This window comes from Larus michahellis, chromosome 7, assembly GCF_964199755.1.
Source record: "Larus michahellis chromosome 7, bLarMic1.1, whole genome shotgun sequence".
NCBI lineage: Eukaryota > Metazoa > Chordata > Aves > Charadriiformes > Laridae > Larus > Larus michahellis.
Window position 1 is genome coordinate 52,988,880 of NC_133902.1, and position 20,851 is coordinate 53,009,730.

The 20,851-nt window shown below is 37.1% G+C and overlaps 1 protein-coding gene across 7 annotated transcripts in view; it reads left to right on the plus strand.

Annotated features, from left to right (window-relative positions):
• The window catches only part of ACMSD (aminocarboxymuconate semialdehyde decarboxylase), a 47,237-nt gene that overhangs the window by 20,525 nt on the left and 5,861 nt on the right, over positions 1 to 20,851 (plus strand). For 2 of the 7 annotated variants that reach the window (XM_074595018.1, XM_074595020.1), the window contains 7 exons: positions 5,718 to 5,762; positions 10,452 to 10,548; positions 13,818 to 13,867; positions 14,985 to 15,221; positions 17,454 to 17,547; positions 19,375 to 19,470; positions 19,943 to 20,115. In XM_074595018.1, the coding sequence (XP_074451119.1) occupies positions 5,718 to 5,762; positions 10,452 to 10,548; positions 13,818 to 13,867; positions 14,985 to 15,221; positions 17,454 to 17,547; positions 19,375 to 19,470; positions 19,943 to 20,115 (792 nt within the window). Of the gene's footprint in view, positions 1 to 2,168; positions 2,295 to 5,717; positions 5,763 to 7,300; positions 7,434 to 10,451; positions 10,549 to 13,817; positions 13,868 to 14,984; positions 15,222 to 17,453; positions 17,548 to 19,374; positions 19,471 to 19,942; positions 20,116 to 20,851 lie in introns of those variants that run through there. The other 5 variants (XM_074595017.1, XM_074595023.1, XM_074595021.1 and 2 more) reach the window with 5 other exon arrangements.

The window sequence follows — 20,851 nt, forward strand, 5'->3', positions numbered from 1 at the left end:
ACCAGGTGGAGACAGGTAGCAAGGGCCATGCTAAAAGCCAACGTGGTGCACTTGGAGAGAAACTCAGCATAAAGACCGAGAGGCATAAGTCACTCACTGTTATCAGGCGGATTGTCCAAAGCAGCGGTGACAGTGTCCTGTTTTTCAAACCCACACACTCAAAGTAGGTAGGGTGCCTGGGTAGCTGAAGATGCTTTTGTTTGTAGCCACTGATGGTCTTTCTGCTGCTGACCCAAAGGATCATATCAGATATAGACAGATGTCTCACTGTTCCTTTGATCAAGTGAAATGGATACAAATTTTGCCTTTGACTGTCGTGGTTTCTAGATGATCTGTTTTGTTAAATGAAATGTAGTGTGGGAGTACTGCACTGTTTGCAAGCTAAGCTGTGTCTTGGGAGAAGCAACTAGCAACTACATCTTTTTTTAGAGCTGACAAAAGTAAAGCACAGAGTTGAAGAAGTGCTGCCGATCTCTGCATGGTAGCCTGCAGCTATGGTGACTTAAGAGAAGAAACTAGGTGTCAGGCTATTCAGGTACCCAGATCTCTTCCTGCCCCTCTCCTTCACTAGAACCTCTGCTTTCTATACTTAAATAGGAAATTGTCTTCCAGACATCTCTTTATTGAAAGACTCTCACCTTAACTCTTTGCCTCGTGTCTATGGATTCAAAGGATTCATGACACGGAGTTCCCACAGCTGAATCGATACTTCTTTCTTATCTCTGCTGTTGTATGTGCAGGAACATTTACGTATATGCTTGCCAACAGGCTAACGCTATAGTGCCAGATCACATAACGTAGCTGTCACCTTTGGGAGCAAGAGAGCAAATTTGCCGCTTAACCTGGCAGTCTGGTCATGAGGAGATTGGTTTGGTTTTTGAGATGGAAATAATTGCTATTTTCAATCCCATGGTTTTGATCTGTTAAAGTGAATTATTGGCTGTCCTGCTTTGTTTAGGGAATACTCTTCCAAACCTGCTGCTTCCTATTTCTTTTGGACATTCATTCTTCAGTGATCTCACGTTACAGAGAAGCACACCATCAAGCAAACAACCAACCCTGTCACAAGGAATTGATTTGAAGAATAACTAGGAAGGTTTACTGACCAAGTCAAAAGCAGACTTGCTTAATGAGTGAACAAGCAGGGAAACACAAGAGTCCATTTTTTTTTTTATCAAGTCCAAAGAAAATAACAAAGTCAGAAAAAGGATGAAACAAAACGGGCTGCTTGTTTTTCAGGTTGACTTCAGGAAGCAAGATTCACAACAGCATGTAGATTTGAAAAAAACCAGCATTTTTCACTAGAAACAAATTAATCAAGAAATGGTTAATCAGCTTTTGCAGGAGGACACCCTGTGAGTAGCATAGATTGAAATAAAACTATAGAGGAAATAAATTACAGAGAAAAATACAGCACAAATAAAAGGCAAGGGTATCTTGAGGAAAGATGCGTAATACTAAATTGAGTAAAGGGAAAACATGAGATGTAGTTTCACAGAAAATCTGAGCTAGCTCCATTAAGCTTAACTTAGAATGCAGGAGCTGTTTCCCATATTAGCTGGTGAATTCCACCAGCATTAATTACTAAGGTAATCTGAGCCATTCTCCTGCCAGGTCTGGAGCCAGCTTGAGAGGCTGTAAGCACCAGTATGCAGTAGCATGTGTAAATATCCAAAGTCAGCCAATAATGAGAGGGGAGAAATAAAGTGCAGAGAAGAGATTTGGCTACAATTCAATATTTCTGTGATTTTTTAAATGTAATTTTAAAGAAAATGCAAGGGAAGGAAAAGAGACTAGATGAGACTATCTACCAAGGATATATTACGTGCTCTCTACAAATCATTTCAGAAGAGGTCAGCATGTTTAATACATTTATTCTAATTCAATTTTATGGAATGATTTTCAACTGTAAACAAGCTTGCATTTTAGATTTTGTGTAAAATAAATCCCTTCATAGTACCAGTATAAACATACATCTTCCCTTTGCCCTCAGTCCGCTGTAGTTTATGCATTAACCGGGACTTTCTGCTGGAAGCCTTTTGTTCTTTTAGAGAGCCACTCCTCTGGGACTTAGGCTCCCTGGTTGGCCGCTGTGCCAAGCTCTCCTGATAAGACAGCAGGTGGATCTGAACAGCCACCAAAGTTAATAACCTGCTAAACCAGGGACAGGAAGGGCAGTAACAATTATACAGAATACATTTTCATTGAAAGAGTATTTCTCCTTTGATACTTCAAAAATGAAAATTGATATTCATAGCCACATTCTACCTAAGGAATGGCCTGACCTAAAAAAGGTAATAAGAGTTTAGATATTCAGTGCCTTATGTTATCAGCAACCATTTCTACCAATGTAATTTTTGAAAGAACAATGAATTAAGGGTTCTGTTATAAATATCTCTAGGGTTTTGTCTAATTTGATTTTTATTCAGCTTTAAGATATTTGTACTGCATTACTTTGCAAAGCAAGACTCCCAGCAAGAACCGGGCTCTGTTCCCCGCTGTTTATTTAGTCTGAAGCAATTCTTATATTTTTGCTTGGTTTTTTGAGAGACCTAAAATTGTCATATGATGAGGCATAAATTCCACTTTCTTGATAAAACCAGAGCTGTCAGGTTCCCCAACGGTATTTACTTTTGTTTTAAATAAGAGAAATAAGCAAATATTAGACAAGATTAATGTTACCTAAGACAAATTTCATTCACATCTTATACCCACAGGCACGAAAGTCATGATCTTCAACAGGAGTGGGGTCATTCTAAGTATGGTTAATTGATGAAGATGATCATTTTACTAATATCTGATATTTTTTTCAGTTACTGGAAAGTAGTAGCATATTGCATTAAAAATAAAAAATCCCAGTTGTCATAACACTGAAGCTATAAGTCAGCTTGTCTTAACTTTGAATCTTTGTGTGGTATTATTATCATTCAATGACATGAATTTATTCTTGTCAGTAATAATTTTCATGATCCTGTGAAAAGTATTTGAGAATGGGAAGTGTCATTTAGGTTTTCAAGTAATAAATCTAATCCTTTTCTTATTTCAGCTTATCAGAAGCCATGTAGTCATCGCATTCTGAATTAGGTTTTAGAGGTGCTGCCTAAATAATTAAAACCACAATTTAATATAGAGATATCTGATCACTTTTTGACTCATAAGGGATAAGCATCTCCAATACTACAAAGATACTGAAAAAGATAACACAGAACTATATTTATGTATAGTTTATACACACATATGTATAAAATTATTTGCGATTAAAAATTGCATTCAGATTTCCAGGATATCTATTTTTTATAATTCTTCAATGTTTCCATTCATGATAAAAAATCAGAGTAGAAAAGAGATGACCTGCATTGTTGCTTCTTTCCTTATTGTAATTCTGTGTTGGTTGTAGTTTGAACACATTCCCTGTGTCTGACAATAGCATGGAACCACTTGATTTCATTGTGCCTGTCTGACAACAAAAGAATGCCATTATTTCAGCCATGCTCTTAGACATCTGACATACTAACTGAAACTTTGTTTTACACTTTACATTTCTTTAACTTAATTATTTTGAGGTTGATGGTGCCAAATTGTCAGGTAGGTGTCTCATCTGTATTTTCTGATTTTAAGCATGACAGCCCAGTGTCAGTTCAATATTAGCCAGAGACCAGCTGGAAAATGTAAACAGCATATTTGAAAAAAGTCATGAGAAAACCTGGCATTAAGAACATATATAGTGTTATTTCTTGATTAGTAGTGAAAAATAACATTGTTATGCATAAAATGTTTGTTTCCTTGTTTACCTAGGAAGATCTTTTCAAACATCTATATGAACTTCCTTTTTGTAATCATAAGAGCTCCTCAATGAAAAAACACATACACACTGTATAATGTAGATGAGATAACATATTTTTAGAACAATTACGTCTGTTTTAAATGGGTAGGAGGTTAAATATCCAGACTACAAAGACAGGTTACTCTTGCTTGTTTCAGATTTTGTTGTCCTTGTTCATGCAATATCCCTATAAAAACACCTATAAAATTCCTTCATTCTGATTTTACATTATTTTAAAAGATTGTCTTTTTTGTCTGTAAATACTTTAAAAGGGCAATAAATTCATGGAGATAAAATCACCCCAGGAATCCCTTGACGTTCACGGATATACATCAAGGCTGAATTTGCTACTGTTAGACCCTGTACGCCAGTGTGGCATTTATTTAAACACAGATAAAGAGGCAAATACCAAATTTTTTAAAGTTAATTTCCAGCTGCTAGTTTTTGTTTCCTCTGTGCCAAAGGTTGAGTGATTCAATGGTTTATTAATGGGCCCAGAATAGAAAACAAGTCTCAAAATTCCCTGGAGTCCTCTGAAAATTCAAGCCATTAACATAGTTCTATACATCTCATGCATGGAGAACAAATCAGGCAATCCTAACATGCACACACAGTGCTAAACTTTTCCTTTTCCCAGCCTTATAGATACTGAACCTTGAACCTATGACTAGAAAATTCTAATGTCAAGATACTTAAGAGCTTACAAACCCATAATAAGTATAAAAATTAAGAGAAATAAATCAAATAAGGACTGTCAATACATCCAACTAATAACTCAGGGGAATAAAGAAGAAATTAAGTTCAAAAACAGACAAGTGCGTTTCTCTATTGCCTAAATGCTCCTTGAGCACCTTTAAGGTACTTGTTTTCTGCACAGCTTACAATTGTGATTAGCATGGACCTCGTAAAAACTTAAAAGTTCTCATTAGGTGACACTTACAAAATTTTCTCTGAATTTAAATATTATATCTATAAAAACCTATAAATTTATAAATTTAAATAAAATACACATAGCTAAACATAGCTAAATAAAACATACATAGCCTCAGTCATTAGCATCTCTGATTGGCTGAGGTCAGGAGGCTTGGCTCTACACACCTACTTTAGGAAAGCTCACAGTGGCATTAAGTAATGATTCGTTATCTCAGGAAATTCAGAACTATTCCAATTGTTTACACTTCAGTGAGAGAAATGCCTGCTTTTTCACAGTTTCCTTTGAAATGTTTCTTTACAGAAAAATGGGAATTCTGAGCGTTGTTTTTAGTCTATTATATTTCGAGATTTCATTTATTTCTAATCTGATAATTTATGAAAATAAAAGGAAATCAGCATCTTTTGTAGGTTTGGGGTCTTTTGCGTAAACAATTTTGTGTCTCTCTGGAAGAATCAATGAGCATCTAAGCTGCTCCTTTTTAGCTTTTCTTGGCTGTTTAAATATTAATAGACAAGAGACTGACCTTCAGTCGTGCTGCTGAATCATGGAAGCTGAAAAGTGGAATCGATACATCCTTATGCTAATGATTAACTGATCACAGATTGGAAAATTGTCAGCTCAGTTTTCATATTGCCAAATGCTTGATTTAATTTTTTCTGTGTTAAAATTATTCTCATTAGAATGCCAATATAGTGAGCAACTTTAAGCACTTGGAAGTCAGTTGTAAGACTGACTATAAAATGTTGAACCGAGCTAAAAGTTCAGATCTACAAACACCATTAGTCCAGTCCAATTGAACTTCAGCACTTCCGAAGGAGTAGGGGCTCCTCGTAAACTCAAAGCTGAGCATATGCATGAGTGTGTCTCCTGAATAAGGTGCTGCTGGATTGTAAGAACTGAGGTTTTTATTATTATTGCAGAGTGCTAACTAGCACTGGCTTTTTCTTCTTTCTTTCACAGAGATATGGATATGGTGGATGGGTACAGCTGGATCATCACTGCAAGGTTTGGGCTGTTTGGTGCTCTAAGCTGATCTTGTGTTGTCAAGAATACAAACTCACAGTAAATCTATTAAAAAGCAAAATGGCAATAAGATTGACTATGTCTTTGATACATATTTCTCTAGAGGTCTATCTTCTATCAAGTAATATCACTCTAAGTCCTAATATACCTCAGTAAAAATTTTTGCTTAAGAGGTGAAACTCACATTCTCTTTTATGAACCAGTATCCATTTTTCATCATCATCTCATTTAAACACTTGGAATGGATAACTCTAAGGATTTCTTTTCAATAAGATAGGTCAACCTAAGGCAGATTGTACGTAGATTTTTTTTTTCAGTTAAATGCAAGTCATCTGTATGAGAAGCAAAAGCAAAAGGAACTGGTATTTTAATAAAAGTTAAAGAAATCATCTGAAAATGTCTTCACATCTGAATGAGAGGGAAAGGGTAATTTCTGTAACTTCATGACAAGGAGAACGAGTAGCAGAACAATAAGGACAATCCATAGGTTTGGGGACCATTATGTAGAAAAGTAGGAGTCTGAGGTTTATTGGCAAGTAAAGGGCAGACTGGGTCTGATTTTACTTCACCTTTTTATCCCCATTCACTCTATTAACTTTACAAAGGCAGTTCTGAGCTACATGAGGACAACTGGAACAACGTGTCTCCAGATGCCGTGAGTCTATGCTAACAGTCCATCTGCATCCAGAATCCATCCTGGATTCTGGTACTGAAGTTAGCAGAATACATGTATTTACTCTGATGAGGACAGAACTGATTCCTTAAAGGCTTGACTCTGATCTCACTCAGAGTAGAGCAAATCGGCAGTAATTTCAGTGACGTTCACAGTGACACAACAATGTAAAACTTCTAAAAGCAGGATCAACGTGTTGCAGTTCATCTTTTGATAAGAGCATTAAAAAATTACCAGTATTAGTGCTTATTTTACAGGAGGGCACAAGGATGTAAGAGGTAAGGTTGATGTGGCAAAATAATTCCCTTTGTACGTTACTGTGCCGGTTAACTGTACCAGCTAGTTTTAAAGACGTTATGTCTGTTACCGTATAACAACTTTGGCAGTCAGATATCCCTGTCTATCTCAAACACTGTCACAGGAAGCCAGCTTCCTCCTGTGATCTGTCAGCCCCCCACTCCTAGGAATCTTTTGGAGAGCCTGTCACTGCAAATGGCATTGGCCTCTGTTTCTTTTTGTGACTTGGCTAATTCATTCATTCTCTGTAGAGATGCAACTTCTGTTATCTTTAGAGAAGCAAAACTTGCATCTTCCAGGTAGTCAAAGTATTTAAATATATAGTTACTGTTAACTTCAGTGGAACTGGACATTCCCTCATCCCTTTGTCACTTCGCAAAATCATACTTTGTGATGTGTAGTAGTAGATGCATATAGTAACTGAAAAAAGGTGATAAAATGGATACAACACCATGTCTATTTATTGCAACCTAATGATATACACACTGTTGTCATTCTATAATGTGCAAGGCTACCAACCCTTTATGAAAAAGGACCACAGAATATGAAGGTTGGGACTGAGAATGAAGAGCAAACAAATATTACGCTCAGATTATTCAGATCCGAGTCTAAGCAGGAATAGGAGGAGAGAACAAGCCACCTGCTGAACCAAAGTGTGGATGGCACAGCTTCTGAGATACATGGTAGGTGCAGGAAGGGGAGAATTGTTGGAGACATTCTTAGCAGCTTAGCTGCTCGTTACAGCTTTGATGCTAAAATTCCTTGCTAAAAATAGTTTGCAAAGGAACTTGGTGGCAAGTCAGTAATAGCCTTCTACATTCTGCAGAGAATTCTGTCTAGCCTACTTCTGTCTGAAAGTGCATGGCAAAATGAATTCCGGTTCAGGTATGTGCAGCTGGGAAAGTTAACTCATAAAATTAAAAAAAAGAAAAGCTTTTCATATCATTCTGTGAAGAAGCATCAGGATCAAACTGGAGGAAAATAGTTACATATGTTTTTAAAGAAGTGCGGTGGGATGTGTCTGAGTATTTTAGTGATGGGATAATTTTAAATGTAGCTTGATGAACCAAATCAGCCTGCTGGACTTAATTCTTTTACATTTCTTTCTTAATTTCCACATTAATTAATTAAAGCCTTAAATATCAGATAGTGTTTGGGGTGTGGTGGGATGGGATGGGATAGAATAGAATAGAATGATAAAATATATGATAGAACTCTTCAGCCATGCCCTTAAAAAATTGTGCTGGCCTTGCAAATAAAAATCTCTTGTCTTTTATGAGATTTTCAGCACTGCTTCCATTGCTTTGTAACCAGAAAATTTTTTTCCTGATCGTTGCTTTATTCTTGCTACTGCAAAAAGCCCTGAGAATTGTTTCCCACTTGAGGGGTCTGAGTAATTTCTTGTCTTAAAAATATCAGGTGCAGTAGTGGCAGTGTCTAGGGACTATAGCCGTATGACTCATTTTCCAGTCACAGTGTTGCAGGAACAGATCTTTATATCCTTACGTACAAGAGCATGAATCTATTCAAATGGTCATGTTTTGCTTTCCTGCATAATCAAGTTTGTTGTTGCCAACAGACAATGATGTGAGCTTAGCCTTGACCTGTAGTGTGTTCACAAAGAGTCGGTTAATGCAAATGAAAATAGCAAAGTGTTCAACTGATTCTTCAGTGAGAACAGCACTTGGCTTATTAGAAACCTTTCCTGTATTGCAAACTCTGTTGCAGAATTCAGAGAACAACTATTTATCTCAACATTTAGGTATGAGCACTGTGAAAGTTGCTAGTAAAATTACAATCTATCTAACACTGTTTTCAGTTTTAGCAGAAGAAAGTACAGATGAGCAGGTCAGCTGCTATGCCTTAGCTGTGTGTGAGGAAAGAATTAAAAGTCACCTGTGTTCCCAGAAATTCTCCCAGCAGTAATCCAATAAAGGCCACATGATCTATTTGTATGTGTTGCAATGCTCAGCTCTACTCTGTCTTTTTCTCTACTCACACCCTGAATCTTTTTCTGTTTACTAGGCAATCTGCAGCAATACACTGGTATTTTTGTAATGTATTGGAATGTATGGCTAGAGTGAACCTTTCTGTCAGGTTGGAAAATCAATTTTACAAGAACCTGAAGTATTTTACCAAAGGATCGGGACTATGTAGTTGTTATTACTGGCTGTAATATTTCAAGTAATGTTCACAACCTGTGATACAGCTAACAAGTAACCTGACAGTTTTGCAAGGCAACGCAGTTAGATTTGTTGAAGAAAGCTTTAAAATATTCATTAGGGCAGTATATTTGTGAATGATGCATGAAGTTAATAACAAATGCAAGGTTAAGAACAGTCTGACTTCTCAGGAGGGGACAGAAACCCAGCTCTGTGAGAAGTAGTGAAATTTTATTCGTTATTTCTGTTTTAGCATACTAATCAGGAATATTCTGATTTAACAGGGTTTTTATTTAGAAAAATAGACAGGATCCTAAGCAAACAAATTTTGTGAGGAAAAATAAAGTGGCCTTTGGAGAGAGAGAATTCCTTTCCCAGAAGGGTCAGTAGACTGCACTGCGCATAGCTTCTGGTTACAGTGAAGGTGCAGGAATAGCTGCTGTGTTTTCTCATGTGGTTTTCAATTTTCAGCTGCAGATGCAGCGTGTTCCCTGTCCCATACATGTGCTGCATGACTGCACTTACCCATCCCAAATACCCGGGGTCACGTGCATCTTCTGAGTTTCACCCATTTCTGTTTTTCCCTATAGTAGCTTCAAGCAACCAAGAAATACTCAGGCCTTGCAAGTATTGGTGAATTGTATCTCATCAATTTGTGCAAGCGTAAGCCAACAGAAAAGCTGTTTTGTCTGTCCAAAGAAGCATGTGGATACATACAACTGAAACAGACAATTTACTTTGCTTAATGTGACAATGCTGTGCCTTCTCAACCTTTTGGAGAAAGGACAAATCAACCAAAAATTAAGTTTAAAAAGGAAGTTTCCATGTTCATAGTTAAAGGAATAGTATTACATTTCATGACCTTGTCAATATCTTGAAGTTTGTAAATTTGGGAATTGGTGGCAGGCAGGGAAGATATTACACTGATTCACATAATGGTTTTATACTGCATTTAGGGTTTGTTGGGGAAAAAAACATCAAACAAACAAAAACCAAATCCTTCAATAATTCTTGTTTTCCCAAGGAGAAAATGTAATCTCAAGACAATATAATAGGTCTCCTGTTGTCTCAGTATCACTGGTGGTATGAAACAACTGGACTGAAATTAACAGAGTTCCACAATTGTTTCTGTAGTTGCTGGAATCATCGTGATGCTATTGACTTTAAAAGAATACATACATACCCAAGGGGAAAATTTAGCACAGGGTTAATTAGAGCATTGTTTTGAGGTCAAAATTTGGTTTGAGGATAAACTTGGATTAAGGTACCTGGTATCTTTTCCAAACAAATGTAGGGTGATGAACATTGCAAAAGAAAGGGGATTTTTTTATTTTGAAGAATTAAAACTGAACTATAAATAACTGTTTTATTAATGACAATTTTAAAATATTCTTTGATTAAAAAATACCTACTGAATAAAAATAGAAGAACAAAATTCTGTCACTGAATTTCTGTAGGGAGCATAATATACTCAAGCGACTATAAATTAGCATGTAATACTTTGTCACATTTATAATATATGAAAATGTCATTTCACAGGGACAGGCAAAGATGATGAAGGATGGAAAGGTTTTTAGAGTTATTCAAGAGAACTGCTGGGATCCAGAAGTACGGATTAAAGAGATGGACCTCTCAGGTACCTCCATAAAGGAACTGAAATCATTGTGTCTCATTTAGAATAATAGCAACGTGTCTGTTAGTGCATCTCAAAGTGCTCAATAACAATATCAAAATTAAAAGGTTTAGCATAATGATTCATTAGTTTAAATCTGTTGGAAGTCCGTGAAAATTGATATGCTTTATATTCAGACTCAAAAGGACATGTTCTCCTAACTTACCTCATTTTCAGTAGCAATTTATTCCCCCATGGGCTCACTGATTCTGGTGGGATTGTTAATACAGTAAGGAGCTAGCTGACGTAAGTAAGGATGACTGACTGTGACCTTGACCTGCATTCCAGGTACAAAAGTGTTTTACATAAAAGAGGAAGCCCTTCCATTTTTGCTCCAAATGTTAAAAAGATTCTGTTTACTCATAGGATTTTTTGTATGTTTGATTCCTTTTCTAATATATTTTCCTGTTTGGATATTGCATCTTCATTCTGTATTTTTGCTAGAGGACTCTGAGCCTGCAGAAATGGTACAATTACTTTCTCAGAAAAGAGTTTTCCTGATTTGAAAGAAACTTAACCAGATGCCAAATTTGCAAATTTATTTTCCATCAAGTTACTTACATGCCACTAAATAAAGTTTGTAAGATGGGAGACTGAGAATGGGAGAAGAAACTTTTCGTCTGATCAGTTATTTTTGTTAGTTCTTATTAACACTGTAATTCCAAATTACTTTTGTGAGAGAAATATTATATTACTAAAGATTATTTTTTCTTAGATTGAGGCCTGAATAATTCCCTACATCAGCTTCTCAGTAGACACAAATTGAATATCTTCTCTAATTTTTCATAAGGAATAAACATCTGAATTACTTCACAGAGTGGGTATTTTAGAAGTAGCATCTTTATGATTATCATTTCCTCCTCTCATGGGATAGCATGTTAGAAGATCCTTTGGGTCATTCTCCTTATGGAGGTTTACTGCAACCCATAGCATAGGCCAATTTAGGAACTCAAGGTCTGATGGGCAATTTATGTAAATACAACTTAAATAATTTTCAACTACGTCATCTTCACCTTGGAGGAGCAGTATTTCAAACCATTAGACTATTGATGGGAATGCTAGAATGTCTTTGCAACCTCTCTGAAATATGCTGCCTTGAGCAGACTGTAATCATTCCCTGAGTTAGCTGAGGGATTTGAGGGATTTCCGCATCATTCAACCACAGTGCAGATGATAAATAGCCTTTGGGCATCTTTCCTTTTCAGTTATTTCCCCTAACACTAATGGCAAGTTTCTATAAAACAATTCTGCCCCATCTATTTGCTGCAGACAAAGGGAAAACACAGGAATAATTCTTTCAAATTTTTGCAGCCGCTCTCCAGAAAAGAAAATGTATCATAAAGCCAACACCACAATATTTCTCCACAAACTAAACAGTGCTCACTTGATTAAAAAAAATAAAAATCTAAAACTGTGTGTTACAGCACCACCTGGTGACTTGTGCCGTAAAAATGTCCCCTTTTATTACAGCACTCCAGAGATACAGGCATCAGCCAATTAAGTGTAAAAAAAAAAGGTCTTAATGTTTTTCATTCTTACTGGTCTTCTAATGATAAAGACTATGGTCCACATTTACTCTTTTTCCAGTTTACAAAGCTGTAGCTACTTAGTTCAAAGACCACTTTCTGTAACACAGGCTGACGTAGATTATACCCAAAAATTTAACCTCCAAACATGGCATAATTTTGGAGCAAAAATGCAAGGAGTCTCTCAGCTGAACAAAACTAGTATCAGTCACTGCAAGATATGTCGTGGTTTAGCCCCAATGAGCAACTATTCACCAGACAGCCACTCATTCGCTCCCCTCCCCGGTGGGATGGGGGAGAGAATCGGAAGGGTAAAAGTGAGAAAACTCATGAGTTGAGATAAAGACAGTTTAATAGATAAAGCAAAAACCATGCACATAAGCAAAGCGAAACAAGGAATTCATTCACTACTCCCCATCAGCAGGCAGGTGTTCAGCCATCTCCAGGAAAGTAAGGCTCCATCATGCATAATGGTTGCTTGGGAAAATAAGACACCATAATTCCAAATGTCCTTCCCCTTCCTTCTTCCCCCAGCTTTATATACTGAGCATGATGTCCTGTGGTATGGAATATCCCTTTGGTCAGTTGGGGTCAGCTGTCCTGGCTGTGACTCCTCCCAACTTCCTGTGTACCCCCCGGCTGCTCACTGGTGGGGCGGTGTGAGGAGCAGAAAAGGCTTTGACTCTGTGTAAGCACTGCTTGGCAATAATGAAAACATATCTGTGTTATCAATGCTGTTTTCAGCACAAATCCAAAACATGGACCCATACTATGAAGAAAATTATTAAATTAGAGAGATAACTTACAGCTTGGTTGCTAAAAGGCTTTGTGCAGTGCCCAAGAAATCTTGCCAGTAATAAGAAATGGTCACCAATGTACCAAAGGGACTAAACTAGTTCTCATAGTCCTATGTCATACAATCAGATCTAAAATTAAAAGAAAGTAGTTTTGCATGTAACTATTTAGTGAAGTCCGAATTATTGTTTATTGTTTCTTCTGTTGTTAATCTGCTAGGTTTGTTGTGTTCATTCCTGTAACCTGTCACACACGAAGTTATGATATAGAGTTGCATTTAAACAGAAACCAAACAACATAGACTTAATTCTCTTTATTGCTAACATCAAAGTTATTTCTAAAAACAGACAGAATTTCTTATATTTACAACCTCTGTAGCCCAGACACTGGATGAATGAAACCTATCACAAGGGGCTTTGGGGAACACATTGTTTAACAACCATTGTTAACATAACGTTGCTTATCTTTGAGCTAATTTACATATTTAATTATTAAATATGTATGAAAAACATGACCCCAAAGTAAACTTAAGATACTGTATTCTGTTGGCTTAATGTCACATTCATTTATGTGAGAGTAACATTAAATTGCTATTTTAATTAATTGTACACATGCATACCAAATACTTCAAAAATCAAAATACTTAGTTTCTCAAAATAATCTAGTATCAGTATGAAAGTGTTATTTTTCTTCCTACTTAGCAAAAATATTCCAATCCTAATAAACTGATACACTACAAGATTTGTTACTGTGATCCTCAACTAGCAAAAAAAGATTCCATCCATATCACTGTTAAATCAGTCTTTCTTACCATCAAAGCTTTTACTTTCTACCTTTCAAACCAAAATCTTTTGTATTTTTAACATTTTACTAAAAAAAAGGCAACATTAACAACTGCTTTTTCTTACTCAGGAGTCACAGTCCAAGTCCTTTCCACAGTCCCTGTAATGTTCAGCTACTGGGTAGGTTCCTACTTGCATATTTTGTAATTCATATGTTACAAAATTTTTAAAAAATAAATGCATCCTCTTGTAAATTACGTGACTGAAGTGGTCGCTAGAACACTGGATTAAATGGGGAACTGTTCTGCTGTGAAAAACAAAAGACAAAAAAATAGTCCAGGTATCAGAAGAGCCAGCGGGGTGGTTGTCCTGGCAGAGCTCCACTCTGTGGTACACCCAGTAAGAAAGAATGAGACAAAAGAATTTCTTCTGGGGACCTTATGGGTGGTGCTAGAAACACAGAGAATTTACACAGCGTGAATCCATGGTTAGCAGGTAGACATATATGTACAGATTCCATACTATTCTAAATATGTTCTCAATTTGACTATTTAGCTATGTGTGCAAGTCAAGTTGTTATATGTAAACAGATAGGCTACATTGAAAGTCATTGTGTTAAGCCCATAACATAGTGGTACTACTACATATAAGTACTACCACTGATCTTCAGAATTTCTTGTTGGGTGACATATCGTTAAAATTTTATTGTGGTATTTATGGGAATATTTTCCATTAAATATGTATTAGGGGGGAAAATGGGAGACTGATTGTATGGATATTGCAGTTCCCTTATTAGAATTATGACTGTTATCTCCTTTTAAATGTTAGAGAGGTTTGACCATGTTTTCTCTGTAGAATTCTCATGCTCCAGCATCTCACGTTTCTTGTTTTTATCTCTTCAGCTCCAATAATAGGAGAGTAAATATTAATTTCTATGTTTAAAAATTATATGCTGAGGTTTTTGCATTGGGATAAACAAAAACAGAGGACTGGTTTACACAAAAGACCAGATACTTAAGTGCATCGGCAACTTGGGCTTTATTATGCTCATGCTGAGCAGTAAAGGCAACAGCAGTTGATAAAATATTCAAGACAAGAAGCAGAACTGCACCCATAGGTTTTAGAATGAGGCGGAATTTAGCCCTATTGGTTTCCAGCCATTCAGAACAGTAAAGTAAATTTTAGATTCAAACCCTGTCTCTGAATTGTTTGCTGTGACATTTATCCAATATCTTCCAAAGGTGATAACATTTGAGAACTATATTTTAATGTACTAATCTGCTTGATATCTTACCAGGCCAAACCTCAGGATACTTTAGATCTAGCCCAGATATTAAATGATGACTTAGCTGCTACAGTAAAAAAGTACCCCAAGAGGTTTATCGGCTTGGGTACGTTACCTTTGCAAGCTCCAGACCTGGCTGTGAAGGAAATGCATCGCTGCGTGAATGAACTTGGGTTTCCTGGAGTACAAATAGGATCTCATGTCAATGAATGGGACCTGAATGCACCAGAACTGTACGATATTTATGCTGTGAGTAAATGTTTCTTTCCTTTTTTTAGGGAATTCTGTGGTATGGAATTCTGTCTAAAAATCTTGGGACACAGTCATCAACTAAATTTATAGACACATTAAAACATTTGAGCCTTCTAATCTGCTTAGTGATCACAGCTTTAATTATATATGATAATTCATTATAGGTTATAATTATATAGGATATAATGACAATAATACAATATAAAACATTCTGAAACATACTTTATAATAATGAATAACAAAATCTTTTTATTACATGAGTTCTGATTGTAGAGTTGCCTTCTTGGTTTGTGAGATAAGTGCAGTATCAAATAAAGCATTTCTGCACTGTTTGCTTTTGGGTTCAAGTTACTGTATCCAATACTACTGAGATAATTGATGCAACTCCCTGAGATTTTCGGATACCTATAGAGCCAAAGTACCATACAGAATTATGCAAATGTGACCAAAAGTTCTAAACTGAATTTATTGATTATAAAATGAATTTGATTGTATTTCTTAAATAGCCTGAGGTCCAAATGAGGATGGTCATTTGTCTAAATTACAGGATTTAATTAATGTACATTCTGTATCTGTTTCACAGGTTATTGTAGCTGTCAGCTTGAAATTGATCCATAGAGGTTATTCTTCAGAATGCCCAATTTATCAAGAATTCTGTTAGTATAGCATCTGGACTATTTGTTTTTATGGTCATATACAGTCAGTTATCAACTTCCACTCTTGAAGATGCACACATTCACAGAATCACAGCATGGCTGAGGTTGGAAGGGACCTCTGCGTCTCATCTGGTCCAACCCCCTGCTCAAGCAGGGCCACCTAGAGCCAGGTACCCAGGGCCGTACCCAGATGGCTTTTGAGTATCTCCAAGGGTGGAAATTCCACAGCGCGTCTGGGCAACCTGTGCCAGTGGTCAGTCACCCTCACAGTAAAAAAGTGTTTCCTGATGTTCAGAGGGAACCTCCTGTGTTTCAGTCTGTGCCTGTTGCCTCTGGTCCTGTCACAGGGCACCACAAAAGGAGCCCGACTCCATCTTCTTTACACCCTCCCTTCAAGTATTAATATACATTGATGAGATCCCCTCCAAACCTTCTTTTCTCAGGGCAAAACAGTCCCAGCTCTCTCAGCATTTCCTTACAGGAGAGATGCTCCAGTCCCTTCATCATCTTTGGACTCTCTCCAGTAGCTCCATTTCTCTCTTACACTGGGATTCCTCTCTTGTACTAGGATTTCTCTCTTATACTGTACATTCTTCAGCTTATGTTTAACACATGCAGGAAGTAACCTCTATCAATTTTAGAAACATCTCTGGATAATAAAGATTGTGAAAATAAGGCATATTTGATAATTATCAGTCTACCAAGGTAGTTATTGAATTGCTATTTTTAGTTTACAAATGTAGATGGCAATTACTCCCTACAATCCAAAAGTTGCAGCTTTATTTATGCATGTATGGGTAAATAAACCCAAATTTTTCAAATGTGTGATAATCTCCTTAGCAACAAGAGGAGGTCCAGAAATACATCTGACAAAATGAAGCTGTTAAATCCTGGTTAAGCATATGAATGACTCTGATGACTGTATATTTAAATTTAAGCACATAGTTAAATTACTCAGTCATAATCAGCTTCCTGTATTATTCTTCTGTTTTCATTTCCAAAGATGTCAGTAGTCTGGGAAAATTTAATATACTTGAGTGGAGATGGATTATTGATCAGAATACAGCTAGATTTCAAACTGTTAGGGTGGATTAGGAATGTTTTTTTAAGCCAGGCAGAGGGCCAAAGGGGACAAATGTAGTGCAACAGCAATGAAATTCTGCAAAACCATCCTAAACCGGTTCTATAAAACATTATGAGAATTCATCCTTATATGTGTAATGAAACCAAAGGAGTGCTAGTTTGAACCAAGTTTTATGCTGCAGGATGCCTACAAACACAGCTAAAAAAGCATTTTTGTACCACATTATTCTGAGGAACATTTGGCTTACTGAAAAGACATTATCATCAGCGTTTCCAATCGTGTAGTCTCAAAAAGAACTTTGAAACTTCAGGATATGGCCCAGAGGAGTAAATATAACCAACTATTGCTTATAGGTTTTACTTCTGGGCCTATTTTCATTATTAGTACTAATGCTCAGTAGTTTTGCAGATAATCTTTAAAGCATAGCTAAGAACTATGATGCATTTTGGTATGATTAATCAAGATTTAGATTTTTTGGTTTTGCTGCAGGCTGCCGAAAAATTAAATTGCAGTCTCTTTGTACATCCCTGGGACATGCAGATAGACGGAAGAATGTCCAAATACTGGTTTCCCTGGCTAATAGGTGAGTTTATATTTACTTTGCTTAATCTAAATCTATGAACTGTCACTGGATGATGCCCAGAAGACTGTTGCAAAGGGGAAAGTACAGAGAAAAATCACATGATTTTCCTATCAATCTTTTTATTTTAAACCAAGTACTACAATTAATCTGTTGTGTTAATTCAGCAGTCATTCATTTTTAAGCTTGTTTACTTTGTCTAACTTAAAAACCTAGAATTAACTAATTATTCAGACTAGCAACAGAATCTAGTATTCTCTTTTGTCCTAAATACAAAGAGCAGATTACTAAGGAAAAGTGAATTGTCTCTGAAACGAGCTCCTCAAAAATAATGTGAGTAAATGAAGGAGTAGGGAAAACTAAACATCACTTCCTAGAATTTCTTGGAATATTTCCTAGAAATAGGTTGATCAGAGGAAATAAATCCAAGTTCGCATCAACTGTAGCTGCAAACAACATGTACTTTGAAAGCTCCCCATAAATGTAGGGAATTGGCTAGTTTCTGTTTTTTCCCCATCTGCTAGGTAAATCAGAAGAACATTGAATAACAGGAGGTAGGTTATACTGCTACCTAGAAATATTTAGATCTGATTCTGGCCGCATCTGGAGTCCTGTGTCCAGTTCTGCACTCCCTGGTTCAAGAAGGACAGGGAACTGCTGGAGAGGGTGCAGCAAAGGGCTACCAAGATGATGAGGGGACTCGAACACCTCTCTTGTGAAGAAAGGCTGAAGGATTTGGGTCTCTTCAGTCTGGAAAAAAGATGGCTGAGGGGGGATTTTATCAATGCTTATAAATACTGAAAGGGTGGGTGTCAGGAGGATGGGGCCAGGCTCTTTTCAGTGGTGCCTGGCAACAGGACAAGAGGTAATGGGCACAAACTTGAACATAGGAAGTTCCACCCAAACATCAGGAGGAACTTCTTTCCTGTGAGGGTGGCAGAGCCCTGGCACAGGCTGCCCAGAGAGGTGGTGGAGTCTCCATCTCTGGAGACATTCAAAACCTGCCTGGATGTGTTCCTGTGCAACCTGTTCTAGGTGACCCTGCTCTGGCAGGGGGTTGGACTAGATGCTCTCCAGAGGTCCCTTCCAACCCCTGCCATTCTGTGATTCTGTGATTCCATCTTCACTTATTCTGTTTTGCATTGTTTTGTATTGCATGGTTTTGCATTGCCTTTAATCGAGGTGTTCTGAAAAACACAATATATATATAATACATATTCTACAATATACGCTGGAAAATCTCAGTGTCCCAATCACCAGTGCATTATCTTAAAACAATATCAATTAGTCTTAAGCAGAGCAGGCTCAACAACACAGATTTAAAAAGAGACTAAAATTATTGCATTTACTTAACAAAGTATAATTAAAATATTTTCCTACATGTCGTAACTAAACCCCAAATCTGTGTTGGAATATCCACTGACATATCTGCCCCACATTCCACGCAAAAGAAACCCAGAAGCACGGGTGAGAAGAGAACCTGGCGTATTCCAGACTTGTCTTTGAGCTTGGATAACAGGGGAATCGAGCCTGTAGTGCGCAGTTCAGGACATATCCAACCCGCCTGTCAGCTGTCCTAGTGATGTAGGATAAAAACTGGTCTTAGAATTCAGATCTTAGCTTCCAGTCCTGTGTCCTCATTTCAGTTAATTAATGTTCAACTCTGTGTTCCTCTAGTAGAAATAATGCATAACCTTTGGCAGCTGCTCTGTAACTATTATTTTTTCAGTAGGCTCAAGGCTAATTGAAGAAAATGAAGATAGCATTTAAAACTCAAATGGGAAAATAAAAATTAAAATTCTCATACAATAAAGCTTTTTTTGTTCTTAGGCATGCCAGCAGAAACAACCATAGCCATTTGCTCCATGATCATGGGAGGAATTTTTGAAAAATTTCCTAAACTGAAAGTTTGCTTTGCACACGGAGGTAAGTAATATACCATATGAAACACCTGCTCTTCAGTTGAGCATGATACAATTGTATTTTCTGGTATGCCAGCTAATAGAGTTACCATCTTAAGTCTGCCACCAGCTGAGTACTCTTTATCCCAAAGAAGATAATCTGCCAGATTGTCTGCATGTATGAACACTCTCTAGCCTGTTTCAGCCAGTGTTTGAACTGTTAAAACAGCCTTTCAGGGAAACGAGGAGGAAGGGGAGACAGGAAATCGTTTGGGGAAAGGGACAAGGAAGCAGCAGGAGGAATTTGGGCGTCACAGTAGTGAAGAAGTGGGAAAACGGAGAAAGCAGCTAATGAAGGGGAAGGAACAAAAACTTGCTAGTGCACTTTCTTTCTTTCTAAATAGCTGACAGTAAAACTTACGGATCTCTGTTGATAAAGTGGCTTTTTTTCCTCCTGCGTATTTTCAGCTTCTGTTATTAAAAATTTCTTCTTGCAGGTGGAGCTTTTCCATACACAGTGGGGCGAATCTCCCATGGATTCAACATGCGCCCTGACTTGTGTGCAGTGGATAATAAGGTGGATCCAAGAAAATACCTTGGTTCGTTTTACACGGACTCTCTTGTCCATGATCGTGGTGCACTAAAGCTGCTGACAAGTGTAATAGGAGAGGTGAGTTTTAATGCTTCCAGAAGCAGGTGAGTCATTCTTTATTTAATTCTCTATGAAACAGCAAAAGGAGAAAAGAGGAAGAAAGCAGGAAGAAGACAGCGTATTCACTCAGTAAAATCATAACCTGAGCTATTACAAACTGATGTGCTTCTGCCACGTTGATAATGTTTCTACTATATGGAGTTACTGAAATGGTTTTAATCCAGGAAATCACGCGCTGTGAACCTTAGTTCAGTGAGGCTACTTCCTTGTGTAAGGCTGTTCAGGATGGAACTGCAAGCAGAGACTGCTTCATTTGGAGCCTTGTTTTCAAATGGTTTAATTTTCACACTCAAGTGTGTACTTGAAGAAATCAGATTGTATTTCCACTTGGGAAGCTATAGGCAGAAGAAAATCAATACTAAATTTTTTGCGAGGATCCTGGAGAGCACATTAAATGTCATGGGTTTGCAAAAATTTTTTAATTGTTAGAGTGTAAAGAAATCTCTGTAGTTTAGCAACCTGTTTAAATTAGGTACAGAATGGGAGAGAAAAATCCAAGAACATTTAAATAATTCCTTCTCATTAGCAAATGTTCAGAAAGGGGTTGAAGATGGCATTGCTCATGCCAGCTTCCAGTGGATCACTACAAATCAGTAAGAGACCTGTATTTGTGTCTTGATCTCTGGACCTCATGGAGTTTCTGCAGCTAGCAGGCAGGTACCTACCAGATGTCAAAAACAGAAATGCAAGCTCT